The sequence below is a fragment of the Ruditapes philippinarum genome, unplaced genomic scaffold (assembly GCF_026571515.1).
Source record: "Ruditapes philippinarum isolate M1 unplaced genomic scaffold, ASM2657151v2 ctg13117_1_1_1_1, whole genome shotgun sequence".
NCBI classification, from domain to species: domain Eukaryota; kingdom Metazoa; phylum Mollusca; class Bivalvia; order Venerida; family Veneridae; genus Ruditapes; species Ruditapes philippinarum.
In genome coordinates this window covers 1-22,908 of record NW_026861367.1, presented here as the reverse complement: position 1 = coordinate 22,908, position 22,908 = coordinate 1, and the positions used below count along the sequence as shown (strand labels likewise).

Below are 22,908 nucleotides of genomic sequence, written 5' to 3'. Positions count from 1 at the left end.
GCTGCTTCTAAGAAAGACAAGACAATACTCTTGTCTGATTTTGCCGTATTTATATGAAAACGCCCAACCACTGCCTAAAAGTGGTTTGAATGGTAGAAAAACGATCAACAACCAAAAATGGTTGACGGTTGTCAGACAAAACTGATCGAAAACGATCAAAACTGATCGGACTGAACTTAACTTTAATGGAGGAACATTTTACAATAAAAGAGATATAAGCAAATACAATAATGACTATTTCCAAAAATTCTATACCTTTTGGGGTGTAATTTCTTGTGTACCAAAACGGAACATCTTCTGCCTACTAGTGTTTACAGAAACTAACTGATTCAAGAGCTATAAATAGCCAGTAATGCAATGTACAAAATGGCGGCGTACAGTAAATTTCCAACACATGAAAATTACATTTAAAGGAAAATCAGTGAAATACGTGGATTTTATTAAAGTTACTTGGCCTTTTGTTAGAAAATTACATTCGTCATCTCAGGAAATCAGACTTTACATAAAAATACAAACATTTAAGGAATTATGACAGCTTAAAGTCAAGATTAAAAGGATTGTCTGACACGGATGTTTTGCTAATCCCGAATTGTAGCATTGACGTTTGAGAGGCAGACCTGCTTTTGTGTGCAACACATCACCTCATCATGGTGAACATTTGTACTAAATTATCTTTAAATCAATCAAAGAAGGAACAAGATATTGACCGGACAAATCCGGGCGGAAGCAGTCACGGACGGACGGACGCAAGCATGGACATACATACACCGAACTATAGCCAAAAGTTCCGACTAAGTCGAGCTCATGACAAAAAAGACTTTTAATTTGGTTTTCACTTTTTTATGTCCTATTGTTGACAGTGACTCACCTGCCTAAAAGCTTTATTTACATTTGGCGTTAAGTTTGTACCAAGCAAAGAAGTTCAACAGTAGAGCATGTTAAAACTTTTGAAGTCATTTTATTTACAACGAAATATTACTTGCTATCCTGTTTTGGACTGATCGAAAACAGTGTGTCAATTTTATGAAAAATATTAGACCAAACAAATAATGATAATAACACAAAAAACACATAACTGAAATATTGATAGAATATTCGTGATATTTGAATCGGCAATCTTTAGAATTAATGTAATCATTCAAAAAACAAAACAGGTTCGCGATGAAAACAACTATCCTTTTCCAAATGCTTATGCTGATAAAAAGCAATTATACAAGAATACTGTAATGAATGAATTAGGAATTGAAGAGGTCAAATTAAAGAATTTTTGCTTTTCATTCTGCTTTAAAATATCAAACATGTAAGTATTGCAATGGGATCCCAATCCAATCCCTGAACATCTTCTTTTATAAATTTTCGGGTTCGGATCCTTATACACTCCCATATCGTGCATTGAAACTGCTCTAGATTTAGACTACGATAGATAAACCAATTTAGATATTAAGCAAATAACCATAAGCTCAATGTAATGTCTTAGTAAAATATGAGAACACAGATTAACAAGACAAGGCAAAGTGAACAGAATACAGACTCAGACACAGCAAAGTCACACCAGCAGGACACCAAGGTGGCAACGAATCAACAACGGAAGTGGACACAAGGGCGGTGAAAGGAGGGGAGAGACATTTAAAAAGTGAAATGATAAGAACTAAAAGGGACCGATACGGGAATTGAGGGGCAAAAAGGTATAAAGTTAACTTTGATCACTTGGAAGAAAAATTGGACTGCTGAGTAGCACAGTTGAACTCATTTAAGTGACTTGTATTTCTTTAGAGATCAAATATTTATATTTATCATAATCTATAACAAAATTATCTGGATGACATCAGAAATAAATTTTAAAAAAATGTTATTATTGCTATGTATATAATTTGATAATAGTAGCAATTAGATGATAAATATTTGATAATGACTCAATATATTTCAATGACATTACGTATCTACATCTTGCCTGAAGTAAATATGCTATTTTTGAGGACGTAAGGGCACCATTATAGTGTACGTAACCGAACTTGAACAAGCTTCTACAAATTAAGAATCCAAAATGCCTGGCGTAATTAAAACTCAACAAAGACCTTTACAACACAGCACGGGGCCCCAACAGAAAGGGTTTTATTTTTTTTTGCTTGTAAAGTTGTCTGGAAACCATAATATAGATTTTTATTAAATAAGAACGGTTTTGAATGATTTGACATTACCTTTACGTAATAAATATTTGTGGTTGAATAGCGAATGTGTACTAATTGTTTATATCCGTGTTATCATTTTGTTGTTCATGTGACACATTAAGGACCTTGTTATCAACAAAATCAGCATGTATTAATCATTGACCCTGAATTGACTACCTAACTGATAATATGATATATTCGTATTAAATTAGCGAGAAGTTCGTCGGACTCATCAAAAATATATGATAGATCTAGAGCATGCTGTTTACCATTTGTTTAATTGACTGCTAAATTTATGGTGTATGGTATTCCTTACTTTTTAGTCTGTTTCATAGGCATGGTCGTCATATTGCCTATTGCCCATAGTGTAGTCCTTTACAAAGATAGCAAAACTCTTAAAGTCTTCAAAAAGACGCTTAAAATGTAAAAGAAAACACTTTAAATGATAATTGCATTTTCTCAACTGCAACATAGATTTACAATGGTAAGTAACAGCATTTATCTTGGGTTATATTCTATGGAAATTATTATTTTAATCCATCCTTTTACATAAAATAGATGTCGATGTACGGCAATAACGAAATGTAATTTACTTCAAAATGGCTTACTTTGACATGAGGTGATATTAACTATTACATTCTTGGTCAGAAGAGCGATTCTGGCTCTTCGTTGCTCTCTTGTTTGTGTTTGTTATCCAGATAATTGGCATGCCCTGTAATCGTGAATGTTCGACAATTTTCGCCACGCTTCGTATAGTAAGCATAATTGACGAGGTTTTCCGATTGGTCTGGACAAATGATCGTTACTTTCGGGTTTCATATAAAACATATAAGCACACACGAAACCGAGGCCGATGACTTAAGAAACAGTTGAATCTGCAAGATGTCGCAATTTATGACGATTTAAGAGGTAAACTTTAGTTTCTATTTTGATCTTCTTTTAATGTGTTATGTGGTAATTGAATCATCTATTGTGTAATATTGTAATTGTACATCATCTCTACATTATGATTGTTTTTGTTTTTTTGAAACGACCTGATTTTACAAGTGTACGAATTAAAAGTGTCATAATTTATGTATGGCTTCGATATATATTTATTATTTCTCCCATTATTAATTTACAAGCTGTATATTACAATCTTTCAGTTCATTACACGACTCTGTTGCAATATCTAAGCTATTTGTTTGTTATAAGGGCCATCTCGAACTTCAAAGAATTTATATTATTGTTGGAAATTACCTGAAACTAAGAAACTGTATGCAAATAAAACGAGGAGGAAATATAATTCTCTAAAGTTATTATCACCATACTTCCTTACAATTAATTATCACCTTAATCTAATTATAAGTCTGAGTTATATATTCAAATTTGCATGAATATTATCCAGAAAATTAATTTACGTGAACGCATCAATATTTACGATAAAAATACATGAACCATATACTTATACTGCGTACTTTGCGATCCTTCAAGGGCGAATTAATATACAAGTTAAATGCCCCCTTCTACTTCTTTTCATTACGTCGGTCTGCGGTCTGTCGGTCCGTAGACCAGACTATGTTATGACCGGCAACAATTAAGATTTGGCGTAAATATTGATCACTTCTAACAGTTGATCCCTTTGGATTTTGAGGTAATCTTGTCAAAGGTAAATGTAACAGTGACTTTTACCACAAAAATATTGTTTGACCTTTTGCTACAAACGCATTGTTCTACAGACATGTTTGATTATGGGCGATTAGTCATGTGATGATATAATTGTTTAAAAATGGCAAAGATTTGCTTGATTAGATTAAAGCTTTATCGCCATTACGTCGATTACTATTTGTTCACCCCGCAATGATAAAACATGTGATAAAAATTGCACCGACATAGATTGTAACTCATTTTAAGTGTAACAACTTCACCAATTTCAAGATAACCATAACAAGTACTTTGTATAACCAATCTATCTTCCTCTTTGATATAGTAATGATTTGTGTTATTCATAAGAATGATACGCAGTTTATTGTTATTTCTATTTTTATACACCCACCAAAACAAAGTTAAGGGGGTATATAGGAGTTACCTTTTCTGTCTCTGGGTCCACTTCAACCACGGTTAGGATTGCTTTTAGGCACCCTTGTGCCAAGGTCACTGTTACTAAAAATTGAAAATTCGTTTCCTTATAATAGCTAGAGATAGGAATGATATATTGTTATCTAACTTGGTATACAGGGTTGTAAGACGGGCGGACCGTAAGACAGGGCGGACAAAACCATGGCGGATCGTATGTTTGGATAAAGCGGAACATATTTAGGGACAGAGGACCCGTGACTGGTTACATAGGAGTGACATTGTGTCCTTTAGTATGGTATTGGGTAGTTCAGGTTTAAAGTGGGTCTCAGAAAGTGGTGACGGCGACCCTCACAAGATTGTGTTGGATTTAGAAGAGAAGGGTAACAGAGCTGATGTTGCGTCTCTGCTATAGAGTTTGCCAATTAAGATAACTTAACATTTAAGATCCACTACTGGTGTTATTGTAGTTATTATATAAATATTTGGCTGCTAACCTTTGAACTTGTTCTTATTTGCAAACCAGATATTTTGCCGTGGAACAGTATTCTAGCTGGGACCTTACATAAGTTTTATGTGCAGTTTCTATGGCCTTTTTGTTTAAAGCTTTGACATTTTCTTTTATAAATTCGAGTGAGTTATTTGCTTTTACTGTGATGTTATTTATATGATTGGTCCAAGATACACTATTGCAGCCACAGTGGATTTCAGTTGTTGACCATGTATATTAAAAAGGAATATTGCTGTATGTTTCTTGCGGCTGAAAAAACCCATGGACCAATCAGATTCCCAGTTTTCAAGGCTGCTGTATAGGTTTTTGAAGAGGAAGATTGGCAGGGATTTGACCATCAACAACAACCTGTTGGGCGCGACCATAAAAAAATGACATTGTCCGTGTGATGAACTCACAATTAACACCTAGTATGTGTTGTTTAAGGAGAAGTTTGTGATGGTCGACTTAATCAAATGCTTTACTGAAGTCCATAACAATTACATCAGTCTGTTGGCCTTGTTCTAGGTTGTGATGAATTTCCTGGGTAGAACTTATCAGCTGGATTTCACAGCTATGTTTTGACCTGAAACCATGTTAAAAATTCTGAAGATATCATGCTAATCGTAAAAAGACATGATATTGGAGACAAGTATATGCTCCTCAATTAGCTTAGAGGCAATGCAGGTTAATGAGATAATTATTTATATATATAAAATAATATAAATTTTTAGTTCACGTAAATATTGATATACATGTGGTTTTATTACATAAAATCACGGTCCGCCTCGTCTCATTTCATGGTCCGCCCTATACCAAAATAGTGTCCGCACCGGTAATGTCTGCCCTGTCTGATGGTCTGGCTACTCCGAAATATGATTCAAAGTCAAGGTCACTGTAACTTGAAAAGAGAAAACTGTTTCCGGGAAATTACTAGAGTTAAGATCAAATCGGGATTGCTTTTGGACCCTTGGGTCAACGTCATTGTTACGAAAGATAGAAAAAATGTTTCCGACAATAACTACAGTTAGAAATGATAAATATTTAAATCAAAACTTGGTATATAGCATGCTTATGTGGAGACCCAGATTGGGATTGTTTTGGGACCCCCTGGGCTCAAAAATACTGTTACCAAAATAGAAAATGTTTTTAGTGGATAACTTCAGTTTGGAAAGAGAAATTTTAATAAAATTTGGCATTTTTCAAGCTTATAATGAAACCTAGCTTTGGGTTGTTGTTGGATTCCATAGGTTTCAGGTCAAGGTCACTGTCACTAAAAAAATTTTTTCCATACAATAACTAGAGTTAAGAAAGATATATTTTGATCAAAACTTGTATGATTTGTATATGGCAAACTTATATGAAGACCCTAGTACTGCTTTTGGACTCCGTAGGCCAACGTCACTTTTAAGAAAAATAGAAAAATGGTTTCCAGACAATAATTACATTTAGAAATGAGATACTTAAATCAAACTTGGTATATGCCCAGATTGAGATTGTTTTTGGACCCCCTGGGGTCAAAGTTACTGTTACTAAAATAGAAAATGGTTTCTTGACTTAAGTTTGGAATGAGATATTGTAATGAAAAACTCGACAGATTTCAAGCTTATGATGAGACTTAGCCTTTGCTTGTTGTTTGATCCCTTGGTTTCAAGTCAAGGTCACTTTCACTAAAATAGAAAAAATGGTTCCTGGAATATAACATATAAGATAGACAAATGATATTTTGTAATTACATTTGGCATATAACAAATTTATGAAGAGAACTAGCTTAAGATTGCTGTTGGATATATAGGTTTAAGGTGGTCAAGATCACTTTTACTATAATAATAGAAAAATGGTTTTCATATGTTTTCTTAAAATGATAATGGTTCACTGATGATTTTACTCTTACAACAAGGCAATTAAATGCAATTAATTTTGTTACACAGATGAAACATAATACAAACGAGTTAAAAGTTTGCTTTAGACAATGGTTACGAGGAGGTTTGAACCATCTTTAGTGATAACAATAGTTTTATCTGAACGTTTTGATAGCACACAGTAATAATTTTATCATAAAGATATGCCTTTCTTAAGAATAGTTTAAATATTTTTTAAAAGGACTTTATACTAGTATTACTTTTTATTGCCAAGCGTTCGCCGTTGAACGTATGACGCAATCTTCTTTACATGCTTTTTTATTTTCTTTTTAAATAAAATTCTTGTCAATACCAGTTTGCATTATAGATATTGCGGTAGAAAAATGTGATACTCGACAAGGGCCTAGGGACATGTTTATCTTATATAGCCTATATTCACCCGCCAGCAACTTGTATAAGTAACATATATGAATGGTTTTCAGCAGTACTCAAGAAATAATAAACTGTCCTGTGTGAAAAAAATATGTATTATTCCCACCAAATGACAAGCATTCTATCCAATTATAATACAGTAACCAATGAACAACTTAACTGACTGACTTCAAACTGGCCAGAACACTCTAATATATAGCTAAAAATAAGGCCTCTGAATCTAGTTATATATAGCTAAAAACTAGGCCTCTGAATCCAGCTGAACCTTTACATCCAGTTAATCTATAAAGTCCTAAAAAGTCAATGTTTGCAATCAGAATTCGTCATATGTTTATTGTAATATAATTTTTATTTACTTTATCTAGTTTATTGTTTTGAAGAAATGAGCTTGTTTACAATTTTTCTTTTCAATACTTATAGAACCTGTAACTCATTTTTATGGTTTTATAACAAAAATATGATGCTCAAATTAAGATTTATCAATTTTGTAAGTTCCGAAAAGCATTATTTTTAAATAAATTACCGCATTTAACGTTTCATGTAAAAAAAGAGAGGTAATAAAAAATTTATTGTCTATAAAGTCTAAGTCAAATTTTTCAATAAGAAATAAATGAAAGAAACATCAACAAAGTTCAATAAGTTCAATAAGTTCAACATTGGAGGACTTCAAAGAATTTCAAACCGAACTCTTGACACTAATTAAAGTTGACTTTGGTGCCAAAAGTATCAAATTAGATGACATATGCAAAGAAATCGAGAAGATACAAGGTTAAAATAAATATGTTTTTCATCTAAATTTCTAAAATAACAACATAGTTTTGTGAAAATAGTAGACTTTTTGTGTCATGATATTTTATGTGTGACAAAATGATGATGTCAAAAAAGGAACGTTTTAATTTATTAATTCTTAATTAATCATATAAGTTCAAATTGATGGGTAATATACTTTTAAAGATAACTGGAACATGCCCCTATATATCAAAATATACTTACTTAAAAATGACTTAAGTTTTTAAACGAAATAGTTGTAAAATTGATTGTTTTTATTATATTGCGTGCGTCTAGGTACGACTATGCATTTAAAACCTTTACAATATTAATGAAATTCACGGACACAGTGCATCACTTGCATTGTCTGAAGATGAGTTTAGGGATGATCTGACAATCGTTCTCCAAATTTAACAACATGTTTTCATTTCAACATAAAACTTTACCAACATTTTTTGTTCTAGATGAAGCTATGGCAACTTCAGACAACGAAAGGTATTTGAGATATATTATCTTATTGGGAAAAGGAGGACCATTGGTGTTAAAAGGGATTTTAAAACGTGAAGCCAAGAAGATTGGGAAAACATTATCTCAAATTCTACTGGACAATAGTAGTAAACTTCGGCAGGTTATACGATATGATAGCCAATATGGACGCATATTTCCATCAGCAGGATCTGTCAATGATGACCTAGATAACTGGGATACATCACTATTGTGTTTAGTAATTCTGAATATATTTAGAAGCAGCCTTACTTCTAAAGAACGAAATGATATAAAGATTCTTCGCGATTTTAGAAATGAAATTCAAGGACACAGTGCATCACTTGCATTATCTGAAGATGAATATAACGAATATAGACGTGATCTGATAAGCGTTCTTCTAAAGTTGTCGTCAAGAATTGATCGCCAATACCATGACGAATGTCAAGTGTTAATTAAATCAACAAAGTGTGGGCCTTTAGAAATAAGTTCAACATTGGAGGACTTCAAAGAATTTCAAACCGAACTCTTGACACTAATTAAAGTTGACTTTGGTGCCAACAGTATCAAATTAGATGACATATGCAAAGAAATCAAGAAGATACAAGGTTAAAATAAATATGTTTTTCATCTAAATTTCTAAAATAACAACATAGTTTTGTGAAAATAGTAGACTTTTTGTGTCATGATATTTTATGTGTGACAAAAAGATGATGTCAAAAAAGGAACGTTTTAATTTATTAATTTTTAATTAATCATATAAGTTCAAATTGATGGGTTATATACTTTTAAAGATAACTGGAACATGCCCCTATATATCAAAATATACTTACTTAAAAATGACTTAAGTTTTCAAGCGAAACAGTTGTAAAATTGATTGTATTTATTATATTGCGTGCGTCTAGGTACGACTGTGCAACAAAAAGAATTGGCTGAAGAGAACCTTCGTCGTTTGTGCAAAATGGAAAATGGACAAGACGAAATAAGACAAAAAGTAGAAGGTAACATTTTTTTGCTCATGTTTAAAGGGAGACACAGGCAAAATTTTCATCTCTTAGTTTTGAATTTTTCATTCATTATTCTGTAAATGTCCTCAAAATGAATACACTAAACAGTCAAAGGAATAAAACTTTTCTCCATATAAAGAATACAATGACGTTTTCCGAACTTGACCCGCGTGGGTCAGGTTAGAGCGCTAAGATTTCTCAATTGTTGTCACTGTGTACTCTGGAAACATTAAAGAACATGTCAAATCAAATACTTAGAATTGTTTCAATCATACAGCATCCACAATACTTGTTGTTGTAACTTCCAAGGTTTGTTCAAATCACATGACTTGTTTTTAAACTATTCGGTGGTTCTGTTGGTGTCTAAATTTCGTTCAATATATATAGATATATTTAAGCTTCAACCCCAAAATATATAGAATTTATACAGAAATTCATGCTGGGACTTTAAGAAATGTCATTATAGGGTGATTTGAGTACAGAAGATCATTTTTATATTTTTATCATTATTTTGCCTGAGTTTCCCTTTAAAAGCGGATAATTAAAAATATGCCATTACTTTATCTATTCATTTATGAAAGCTAAGTTTTTAGGTAACAGCTTAAAATTGATAGGTAATATACTTTTAACGATAATTGAAACAAATGATTCGAACATAGCCTCTTGTGAAATTGCTACTTTATAGAATGTGTATGATAAGAATTCGATATATGTATGTTATCATTTTTAATTGTTAAAATGGGACTTAAATAAATTTAAAGAAATAGTTATTAAATGGATTCTATCACTTATATTGCATGCGTTTAGTTACGAATATGCAACAAAAGGAATTGGCTGAAGGGAACCGTAGCCATTTCTGCAAAATGGAAGTGGGACAAGATGAAATAAGACAAATGCTTAAGGGTAACATTTCAATGCTCTTGTTTTAAAGTAGATTATTTAAAAAATGCCATTATTTTATCTATTTTTTGTGAAGGCCTAGTGGCATAGTAATAATGTTTTTAACTAAATGGTTATTGAAAAAGATACATTTCAAGATTACTCTGGTTTATATTATTTATATAAGACAATTTAAATTTTGATTTAAATGACTAGAGGTTCCACCATAAAAGTAAAAACTAAATCAATACTGAGTAATATTTATCAATAAAATGTAAAAGCAAGTTTTTCAAAAATTAAAACTTATCAATTTCTCTTGTTTATTTGTTCTCATTATCTCCTTTTCTAATGTAATAAAATAATTCTCTTGTATGTCTACAATGTTTACATTAGTCTCCTGTGAGTTAAAGGAAATTTTAGATACACAAAATAAGGGATATGGATCTGTTGGAGCTTTTTTCCACCAGACCTCGTAGCAATATAACTCTTGCTACTTGCCAGCAGAAAATTATATTTGTCAAAAAAGCATGGTTTGATAAAATGACTTAAGATAAATTTAATATAATAATAATTCTCAAACAACCAATTACAATTACAGCGTTTTAACATGTTAAACCAGGTCAACACTAATATGCCATAAAAGAATGAAAAATCATAACAATTTTATCAAGAAATATCTTCACTTAAAATAGTAGGTATCAATATTCATACTAAAATGGTATTTTTATTCTAAAACCTGATTTTTAGAGTTGCTGAATAGAGAAGCAGAAGCAAGTACTAAGGGCAATACAGATATCCAAGAAGGTAATATATTAACAAGTGAATATCCTTTTAAATTTCTCAGTTTTACATTTTAACTACATGTACTTGTACCTGTTCTACTTTTGCCTTTCAATCACTTAACAATTATACATGTAAAACTATCTCTAGCTGAAATATTAATTTCAGGATTTTTTTGTTTTCTTTCCTAAGATGTTGAAACAAAATTACATGTCCAAAGCAAAAATGATAAAACTGCTTCTTCTGCTGAGGATATGCTTGTTCAGAAAATAAACGAACTTCTTCGAGAAGTCAACAGTGCACCTGAACCTAAAACAATTAATGAGGGACATGTACGAGAACGCGTGCAAAGATATATACAGGCAAAGAAACTTTGTTCAAATGATGAAGAATTGACACTTGCCGTTATGGAACTGATGATAGATATATTTAAGCAATCGGACACTACAATTCTCCCTGCAGAAAAATGCTGTATTCGTTTCGTGATAAGGTGTAAATCATACACAGGTCTACTTGAACTTCTAGAATATCTAGATAGTAATACATTTGACCAGCGAATTCAAGACATAACAACCGCCTTGAGAAAACAGACAGAAATATCAATATTTCTTACAGTGGTGGTTTCAGCTGATAGTTTGCAGCAAATCAAGAAAAATCTAAGTAAGTTTATCTTGCTGTGGTACAGTTTGGTGATTTTGAAGCAAAACAAACATTGACTTTCCTTTAAATATCATAAAAGGATTAAGTATGAATTTATATAGAACGTTATCTCGCTCAATAATGAGAATGTTAAGAAAAATTAGATTTTTATATGATCATGTCAGTTTTACAACAGGCTTCACTATAGTATAATAATTTGTAAATATTTTAATGTGCAATGATTTATTTTTAAAAGTATCACCCTGCTTGTTCATCTAAAAGGTCCATGATGCCTTAGAAATGCTTTTTTTTTTATTGCTCAAAAGCCTTTCAATTTTGATGAACATTTATAGTATCAAAAGTTTTTGGCTAATGACCCGAACCATGTTTTTCATCTGTTGCTTTTTGACGTTAAATACAGTTATAGTAAATAAGTATCTTGTTTGGAAGTCAAAATACTAATTAGTTTACATTTTTTCTACAATTACTGCAATTTATTTCATATCTAATGCTACTTTCTTCAGGTAACAAACATCTAACATTCTCTAAAACCATATTATTTAAACATTAGAAAATTCATGTTTGGTCTTTCTAAAGAAGTAAAAATTTATTTGTTTCTGAGGCATAATGTGCTTTTAAGATAAATAGCACTTTCAATAGACAATTTCAAGCTAGGTCAGAATAGAAACAAATATCACTTTTATAAAAACTTCAAGATTAAAGAATACAAGATGAACCTTGTGTGTGTTGACTATTTACTAATAGATTGATTCAACATGATGTTATTAATTCCAACCTTTCAGTACAAAATCAGATGGCGACAGAGTCTTGTAAACCACGAAGCAGGACTGTTAATCTGCCCGTCCGTAGTAGAAATATCAGAAGTATTGAACATGTATGGAAATTATTCCAGGAGGGGGATATAAATCCCCATCTTTTCAACATTTCTAGAATTCTCTCAACAATAGTTGGTGATGATATAGGGATTACGTCCTCTATCAATTTGAAAAAGTTAAAACAGTCGCTGCAAAACATTGGTCAGTATTAAGTGAGATATATTTAGTCTTAAATAATCATTTGATAAAACTATTGATAAAGTTTCTTACTTTTGCGAAGTATTAGTCACATCCCTGAAAAGAAAGTTTTAGTCATTAATACTTTAATCATGCACGTTAAGAAGTGAATTAAATGGCGGTAATGAATATCGATTGATTAGTTCACGATTTTATTACAAACACACTTGCTTTCAATTTAATAACATTGTGTTTAAGCTTCTTAATATTAGTAAACTATCTATCGACAAATTACTGAAGTTTTGGAAGAAACACTTGTATAATAATGGTTCTGACTAAATAATCTTACTTTAATATTGTTGTAATTTATTATTTATCTCGTGAAAATAAAAATATTGAAATTTCTGTTTTTTTTTCTTTTAGAATCGAATACCGCTCATACAAGTCACGATGAATCTAAAACAGTTACATTGAAAGAAAATCTAGACGAAGTATTTCCATGTAGGTAAGTGTGTCTCTAGGCAAGCTTTAAACTTATCTTTGTCTCCCCTCCCGCAACTCATGCCAGTTTTGGAATGGTAGGTAGGTCAATGAAATATTTTTTCTATCCGAAATGTTTCTTTTATCAAAATTATATGGAGTTCAAACAAATTATGAATGTTAAGCATTATTTTAAACATACGCACCATATTTTCAGTTTTATTCAACATATATCCTAGTTTGTATATTTTCAATTAAAGAAACCAAGAGACAGATAAAAAGATGTGATTTTCATTAACAATTCTGCTACCATGTTTAGAAAAAATATTCCTTGGAAAAATGGATAGCTGTGAGTATTTGTGGGTAAAACAAACACTATTTTATCATAAGCCTTACAGTAAAACATTACTATGTTGTTCATAAGTTTGGTTATACTAATAAAATGAGAGAATGAACTAACAAAATCAATTGTAATACAATACATGTACAAGATATTATTTGTTTATAAAATATACAGATTAAGTTGAATTTCAGACGATAGGCGCTAATATATATCTTTATATCGCATTTACTTGTTACAAAATGTTCTGAGGGACAGGTGAAACATTTTTTATGCTTCCCTAAGGATGAGCATATAGTCGCCGCTTTGTCCGTCGGTCTGTCAGCTCTAACGGAACAGTAATAATGTGACTAGAGAGACTATATGTAACTGTTCTTTCTCTTTGATGTAATTCATTCCATAATGCTTTTATTTGGCTATTTTCTTTTGTGTTACTAACAAGAACAAAAGAGTAGCCACATTATTACTGTCCTGTCAGAACATCAGTCCGTCCGACCGTCGGATATTCTTGTCCGGAACATAACTATAAGAAACTATAAGAGGTATCAACATGAAACTTTGTATGTAGTTTATCTCATTGAGTCGTTATGCAGTACATAAAAACCGTAACTCTGTCTCGCCTTATTTTGGAGTTATTGCCCTTTTTTATACTTTGAAATTTGTCCGGGATATAACTCTAAAACTATAAGAGACATCAACATGAAACAGTGTAGGTAGATAGATCTCATTGTGTAGGAGTACAGTGCAAAAAAATGTAATTCTGTCTTGTCTGATTTTGGAGTTATGGCACTTTGTTCATTTTTACACTTTTAACATTGCACGGGACATAACTTTAAAACTATAAGAGGTATCAACATGAGTCTTTATAGGTAGATAGATCGCATTAAAGCTGCACGCTTCCAGATGAGCCAAAATATTTCAAGAAATTCAAATTTGAGAATAATGTACTATTAATTTAAGAAAAGTGAAAAAATCCAAGACGTAATTGAAAACTTACATTCTATGAACGATTTATAAATACTGGTAATGTTATAGCAAAAACTAAAACAACAACAAATATTATTTAAAGGATACAAAGTGGTTTTGGTTGTTTTAACTCCAAGCTGCTGGCCCCTAATTTATTTGGGTGTTTAATCCGTGATGATGATAGTTTTGAAAGGTTTCGGGACCTTATTTGAAACATTTAATATTCAGGCAGCTTCCTGTTACAAACTACTGAAGCAACACAAGAAAGCATAGAATATTGTGACCCAAGTATGGCTTGAACTTACACTGCCTGGGTTTGAAAGAATGATACCTCAGCCAATATGCCACCAGTCTCCTTCTGTAGAATAAGCTTTGATACCGTCCAAAATTATTTTGCAAATTTCAGAAAGTTATTGTGCTTTGATATATAATTCCCTGTAGAGATTTATCAGGATTTTTGTGACGTTAGAGATTCCAGTCTTCCAATCTTGCAACCTGGGCGTTTGAAATTTTATATGTATAGAGAGAGGAGAGGTTTCTGAAATTAAATTTGAGCATGTCTGACGTTTTGGAAGTTCTGAATGTTTATAGTTCAAAGCTGCACTGAGATAAAACCAAACCAAATTTCAATTTTTCTTCTGATTTGAAATTAATGATGATAAGAAATTGGGTTGTTTTGTTATACAGTTAATCATTTGATGCAACGAATATGTCATCATGTAGGTTTTAGAGTGACATTATGCTATTTTTTCGTTGATGTAAATTAGAAATATGTTTAAAAATATTGACTATTTTAATGGAGTTTGACCAATAATTGATAATAACAAATTTCTGTAAGTGATAAAATATAAAATCTGCCGAAACTATACACAGATTGCCCATCTCTTTTTATCAAGTAATTGTTACTGATAGATTCTGAAGGACATATTTTATAGAAATTTCTCAGTGTCATCACATGGATTATTGAATATTCATTAAAGGTAGAATATGAAATTGGAAAGAAATATTGCAAAGTATAAACTTATTATTATTATTATTATCACTTTTTATTTACGTAATCTTTCATATACTTTCATACACTTGCATGAGTACAATGCCACTTCAATTTAGTAAAAAATTGTTGATGGGTTGATTTTTTTATGGGATAAATTTTGGTAGTTAACTCTACTCAAATTAAGCAAATATCCGTAGCTACAGAATTATAGTAAAGTTGTTAGAACTGTTAACGAAATTCAAATTTTCACTTGTTTCTGAAATCAGCTTTTAGATGAGATTGTGCAATTTTGTAATATGGAGTTAATAATTCACCAAAAATGAAAGATAGAAATTAATAGTAATTAATAGTGATAAAACTAATGATAATAATAATAATGATAATAGTAATAATTTCAATATGAATGAGTCTGAAAAAACTGTACATGATATATTTACACACTTCTGCTACTAAAGCAAAGTGAATATGCTATATTACACACATAATGTAATTATTAAAAAAAAAACTTGCTGATTCAGATCATGGAAATGTGTACATTTTTAAATTAGTTGCAAATATCATGACATCACACATTTGTAACTAGTTTCACTGAATAGTACTTACTGTCAAAATGAGATGAAATACACTATTCTACATGTTTCTACATGTTAAAACCAAATTAGCCTTTAAAGTTTGGTCCACCTTGAAATACTTTAATTGAAACTCTTTACATATTCAAGGACCATAATTAATGACTTTTCCAGACAGCTTTTATGACAGATAAAAGGTTCAAGGAGCATAATTGACTTTTTCGAGTAACTTAACTAATATTGGGGCTGACTTTACTTAAAGCAGATTTGTCTTAGTGTTGCTATTAATAATAATTTTATTTATAGTCTTTATTGTCAAAATTGTTGTCCTAACCTATTGAAATTGCCCTAAATTAATCTGCCCTGAAAGAGTCAAATAGACACATGTAACTGTTTCTTGTAGGACTTATAAATATTTAGATTTCAGTTAGACATAATGTTATAATATGATAAAATAGTTAATTTCTGTTGTATATTTTCAGTATCAGTGACCGAGATGTTGTCAACGAACAAGCCCATGCTGATGTTCCGTTTATTAGACGTAGACAGAGGCAAGAGAGAAAATCCAGGAGTACAGATGACAGGTACACTTTATTTTAACATTTGCTTCTTCATAAACATTCAATCTTGTCTTATTCATGTTGTTGAAATATCAATTACATGTATATGTATCAGAGACATATAGTAAATGACATTTTGTTATGAGATTTGCATAACAATGCAAGAAACAAATTGATACAGCAAATCACATACCAGTTATTGTTTTTTGGAGTGTGGTACTGAACTTTTGGCTAATTATTTAAAAACATATATTGTTGTTATTATCAGTTCAACAAAAATACGTATTTCCGGTATTTATCTTTCAACCACTAAACATGCTGAATACATTTGGATTTCCGCTGGATTTTCATTTTTATTTAAAATTGAAGAGCGCAGAATTCAATGTAAACCCCAGTCCCCCACCCCTTTTTTTTGAAAATGATTGAAAATAATCATTGTAGCGGGAAGTAAGATTTTCTGCATATACATCTTGGACTGGATTCATACTTGTTTGAAGTTTTTTGGGAAAGACAAATCATTGTTGCCACTGGCTTATCATTGCTGTCTGAAAATGGTCTTGAGTGTTTCCAATTCTATTCAGTCAGTAATATTTTTATCCTTTTGGTTGGGTGTTGCCTCTAAGGGTTGGGACACCAGAATTGCAGCCACCGTTTATCCATGCGTGATCGTGAGAAATGACTAAATGAGTTTGAATTACTGGACTCTATGCATATCTTAGCCCCAGCATGAAAGGTGATTTTGACCCCTGGTGTTCAACCTTCAATATGACCTAAATTGTATTTGTGCATCATAAAACCGAACAAATAAACATATTTTAAAATTTCCGCTGAAATCTAAAAGTGGTGTCCAGATAAACAAGTGAATTTAAGATATTTTGTGAGCAAAGGTTAACAATGTTATGTTTATATATAACTCTACGATAGAAGGTAAATAATCGAAAAATAATCCTCCAGTACTTCAAATCTCATAACAAACTGTGATGTCTGGATAAGTGTGAAACAGCCTCTGTTATAACAAATTGTAGATTTCTATAATGATGAAATATGTGATAATACACTTCACAGGAAAGAATTTTAATGATTTACAGTCTCTGAGATTTTTCGTAATGAAAAATTATAGCATAAATGTTATACTCAGGAGTAGTAACATTTATTTATGAGTAGAACATATTCTGTGTAAATTTTGTGCTTTATGTTTTTGAAAGAAGTATACAGAAATTAAAGATAAATATTTTTTTAACAGTCATTATCTTATTTACTTATAATGGTTATTAAAAGTGCCTTACTAAAGTATTGATCAATTTTGTTTTGATAATGGGTTTTACATTGCACAAACACAGTAAAGGTCAGACTTCTTGGATAATGATGTGAAACAGACTAAGAGATTTATTGTCTGTGATTTCAGGTCCTTGTTCAGTGCACAAAAACATCGCTACAAAGAAACAGCAGAGAAACAGTATGGTGATCCTGATGAAAAGGTGCCGTATTTGTCTTACATAAAAATGATATCATTTACCACTAAACAAAGACTTAGGTCCCTGGAGCATAGAACTTACAATAGAGAAAGTGATAAGAGTTCTCCACGTGGAAGTTTTTATCATGCAATTTCGAGAAAAGAAAAGCTACAGGAACAAGGCATATGTGCCGATTCGAATGTGCCAATATTAGACATTGAAGGTGATGATGCAATGACTCAAAGACTAGAAAGACTCCGAGTGGCAAGAGCCAAGATTCTTGAACAAAGGCAATCTGATGAAGTTATTTTGCAAAGTTGCAAAGACTGTGATGAAAAATCTAGGTCTGAATCAACAAGTAGTGTTTCTTTACAAAAATCTGACCGGGATAAGGTTCACACACATGAACCAGTTTCCATGTAAGATTGGCAGAAACAGAAACATACCACTAAATCAGCTAGACAGATGATTTAAAAGCTAAGTATATTATAAAACGTGATGACAATCAAGAAAAGATTCCAACAGATGATTAAAGTCTGTCTAGGAAAAGGTCTAGCAGAAAGGATAGAATGGATGAACATAAATAATTTTGGTCTAAAAAGAGTGAACATGATAAAGATACAAGCAGTGTAAAGTCTAAATCTGAGTCAGACTCTGTTTCAACAATAGAGGAAGAAATGTTAGATTGGTCATCAAAAGTCATTTGAGTCAAAAAAAGTTTGAAAATGTTGGTCACTCATCACTATCTGGTTCAGTTTATTCAAAGTCATTACCTGTTGTTACTACATCATCTGTATCAACATTATCATCAGTATCAACAGCAGTAGCAGGAGCAGCAGCTTTAACATTACTACATTTCGTGCACATCAAGAAAGAATAGAAAAACCTAAAAACGAAAAATCAAAAGAAAATACTCAATAAAAAAATTGAAGTAGATACCAAAGGATCAAAAGTAGAGACACAAGATACAAGTGATAGAAAATATAAGAAATATGCAAAAGCAAAATCTTTAGAACTAGGGGCATTAACAAAGAAAGACAAAACTGATAATGTGAGATCAGCTGAAACTAAAGATGATAGTAAATTGGACAGTGCAGAAGATCAAGCACAATTAAGTAGAGTTGAAAGAATAGCTAAATATAAAGAAGAGAGGAGAAAACAATTAAAAACTCTCCAAGAAAGGTTTGCAAAAGGAGAAAGCTCAGAGTTACCATCTTTATTCCTATCTAGCAAACCTGAGCAAGAAGACTCTTCTATATCTAGATCTAGAAGTTTAAAAGTTGAATCATCTGATAATAAACATGAAACCTCAATATCTAGATCTAGAAGTATGAAACAAGATGCTAGTTACTCTGATAGATCATGTCCTGCGTAAGGTGAGCCACATAAAATGCCTTGACCTAAATTAGCAGAACTAGGTTCTCATAGAAAACCATAAGAAGTAGATAAAGGAAAAGAGATATATGAATCTATCGAAATGAAATATAATACTGATAATTTCATTGACAAATTGCAAGCTCTCAAGAAACTGAAAGAAGAACATGCTAAAAGGTCAGGTGCAGTCCAAGATGAAGGCATTAATATAAGGTACTCTAAAGAAATCAAAGATGATGAAGTTGATGTTGGTAAGCCTGTATCTTATGCATCAAAAGCCTTGCTAGCTGATAGAGTTATGGAAAAATCTTCTAGAGAAAAAGCACAATCACCAGTGCGTGAAAGAATAAGATCTAGTTCTATTGAGAGAGAAACAGCTGGAAAAACTGATAAAACATTTAAGCAACCATTACCAAAGGAAACAGAACAAAAAAGTTATTTTGCATTTGGAACTGTGTTTATAAAGAAAGAAAGAAAACCTGAAAACAAAAGAGATGACAAAAAATAAATTTAGAAGATAAAAGGAAATTGAAAAGGAAATTGAAACAGAGAGAGATAGTGCTGAAGCTTCTGCAAGAATTCGAAGGAAGTTACCATCTGTAGAAGATGTTGTAGGTACAGGTTCCACTGTGACAGATACAGATAAAGTTGGAAATATAGGTCAAGAGAAACATTTGAAAAACGAAAGGGAGGTAGAAAACATAAAGCAGTATAAAATGAAGTGTGTAAGGAAGAGTTATCCTCTATGACTGCTGAACAGCTAAGTAAGAGAAAAGGTGCTAAAAATATTGAAAGAGCAAAACATAAGTTTGTGGAAGATGATACACATGCAATTGCTTATGATGCTTCTAGATTTGATCTCGGAACATAATGTACCATTAAAAAACAGATAAGAAATCATTCTCTGACAAAAGTGTTAAGCAAGAAATAAAGTTGAAGAAAATCTCAATTAAAAAGACTCATCAGAACGATCGAGGCAGATTTTATTAGAAGTGTCATCAGAATATGAAAATGTTCAGAAGAAACCTCAAGCTCATAAAGATGAAAAACAGGGCACTGCATTTGCTCAATCTGAGATTCAAACTCAACCAGAGCGAAAACGTTCTCATAGAAAAGAAAAACAATTGAATGACGAAATAAGATCTCAGCAATTAGATAAAAATGTAAAAGAGGAAAAACTACAATCAGTCACAGATGACAAGTCCCGAAAACCTCCTTCCTCACCAAGAAGTGAAAGAAGAAAACAAGCTGAAGAGAGATTTGGTAAGGCATCTGAAACTCAAGGTTTTGACTTTGGAACTAGTTATGTTAAGAAAGAAGTGGTTCCAAAGCAGGAGGGAAAAGCAAAAAGGTCAATGAAATACGAAGTTCAATCAAAGAAAGAAGAAACAAATCAAGATGCACAACAGATTTCATCTGGAAGTGTTGGAAATGAAGAAAACTCTTCAAAGCCTACTCCAGAAATGAAAACCAGAATTATTGCAAAAACAAGCTCCGATAGTGAAAAATAAAAATATCAAAAGTAGTTCAAGAAGAGGCCGACATAGACAACAAGAAGAACAAGTTTCTGTTCCCATTACAGCACCACCTGAAGGTAAATCATCATTTGAATCTTAAGTCAAACTAGACATGAATGCAAGGATTGTATCAACAGCTACTTGAAAAACACAAGAGGTGCCATCTATGTCTAGAGTTGTTTCACCTTCAAGAGCTATTGCCAAAACTTTTGAAGGAGTTCCTTCAAGGCAATATAATATTTTTGAAAGTGGTGTGGCAAAATCAGATCCATTACCTAGGGATTGCTTTGTCTAGCGGTAGAACATTCATATCAGCGACCAACACACTAAACGGTAAAGCGTCACGGGCTGTGAGCTAATTTTTTAATGTAACAAGAGATAAGAAAGTTCCCATTGATATAACGTTAAGCCTGTTTGATACAAATGTTCTACCAATCCATAATCATAGCTGTGAGGTATGGGGTAACATGCCATCGGAGAATTTGAAAATCGTGCTTCGGAAATTTTATAAATGGTTGCTCAATGTGAAAATGTCAACAAGTACTCTTTCATTGTTTGCAGAAGTAGGTCGATTTACATTATATATTTTATAACATGTAAGAATTGTTTAGTATTTTAAAAAATTATATCAAAATAAAACAAACAATTGTATATGAAATTATATTTCTTATTGTCTGAGATAGGAGATGAAATCAAAATCTAATACTGTAAAGTTGTTATCCAAAGTCAAAGCACTCTTACAAAGTGCCGGATTCAATGATGTGTGGATGTATGCAGAATCAGTCAAACTTAATATATTTATACCAGTGCTAAATGGTCGTTTAATCACACATGTACATATTTTTCTTCTTTGATTTTGAACATACTAAAATCGAGTTTAGCCGGTCTAAATACCTAAACATTGTTGATTCTAAAAAAATTAGAAATACTTAGGCTAAACTCAGATTATCATCAATTATTCGTAGAAACCGGTAGACATAATGATATTGATAGAAGTGACCGAAAATGTTTTATTTGCAACAATATTGACATAGAATTTGAATATCACTTTGTATTGATTTGTCCCTTGAATGATTCTCTTAGGAAACAGTATATATATCGAAGTACCGTAATATTGCAAAAAAACCTAGAATGTTTAAAGCTGCATGCCTCCAGATGAGCCAAAATATTTCAAGAAAATAAAACTTGAGAAAAATGTATTGAGTTTTATGAAAAGTAAAAAGATTAAAGATAAAAGTAATAATTTCCAGTAATTTTCACCATATTTCTACTGCGTTACTAACGCAGTCAGGGTTAATTTTGCATATTTTGACCTCTTTTTGTGATTTACATTGGTTGTAAGTGCCGTTTGAAATGTGCATATTATTTTATCTGTCAGCTTAACAATATTTTACTTTTGAATACATTTTCAAAATTTTCATGAACATTAGCCGGAATCTGGAGGCGTGCTGCTTTAAATTTTTAGAATTGTTGAATTCAGAAAGGATGTATTAATATAATTCATTTAAATTAAGATTTGATTCATTGAATGCCAAGTAATATGAGACCCTGTTGTAATGTTAAAGTTATATAAGAATTGTATATACTTTATGTGCTGTATTACAATCTCACTAAATTTACTTCTTTGTTGATATGCTTTACAATATTTAATATTTCTCATGCATTTTTATATATTGTTGTAGATGAGCCTTATATGCTTAATTCAAAATTAAATATATGTTCTTTCTTTTCTGTTTTCACGGTTAAAATACTTTGTAATAAGCCGTCCCATGGACATGTGGTGATGGTTGCTGACTTGAAATAATCAAGCTAGCTTTCATAAGGAATGTGGCTCTCCTTGGGTACCTGCTCGTGTTCGAAAAAATGCACAAAAGTATACTTGAATTATTCACCACCAATAAAAATAGCCTCAACAATGTCGGCAAAAAAGTATATAATCTTGAATAAATGTTGTTATAATGTTTTTATTGTTGTCACCATACACTAAGATAACCTCATTTCATTGCAATAGAATACCAGTGTCTATGTCGTCAGTTAAACGACAATTATATTTTTGTCAATTACTGCATTTCATGTTT

At 31.6% G+C, this 22,908-nt stretch overlaps 2 protein-coding genes across 2 annotated transcripts; both read left to right on the top strand.

Moving 5' to 3' along the window:
* The first annotated feature begins 4,518 nt into the window (after positions 1-4,518).
* Positions 4,519-11,001, top strand: LOC132715405 (uncharacterized). Its single transcript, XM_060698400.1, has 5 exons — positions 4,519-4,606; positions 8,240-8,866; positions 9,164-9,259; positions 10,073-10,168; positions 10,892-11,001. The coding sequence occupies exons 1-5, from the start codon at positions 4,519-4,521 to the stop codon at positions 10,999-11,001; spliced, it is 1,017 nt and encodes a 338-aa protein (XP_060554383.1).
* LOC132715404 (uncharacterized) lies at positions 10,867-22,900 on the top strand. The gene is made up of 6 exons (XM_060698399.1): positions 10,867-10,948; positions 11,117-11,584; positions 12,367-12,600; positions 13,000-13,081; positions 16,408-16,509; positions 17,891-22,900. Exons 2-6 carry the CDS (start codon positions 11,179-11,181, stop codon positions 18,360-18,362), a joined length of 1,296 nt encoding a protein of 431 aa, XP_060554382.1. The 5' UTR covers positions 10,867-10,948; positions 11,117-11,178; the 3' UTR covers positions 18,363-22,900.
* Positions 22,901-22,908: the final 8 nt, after the last annotated feature.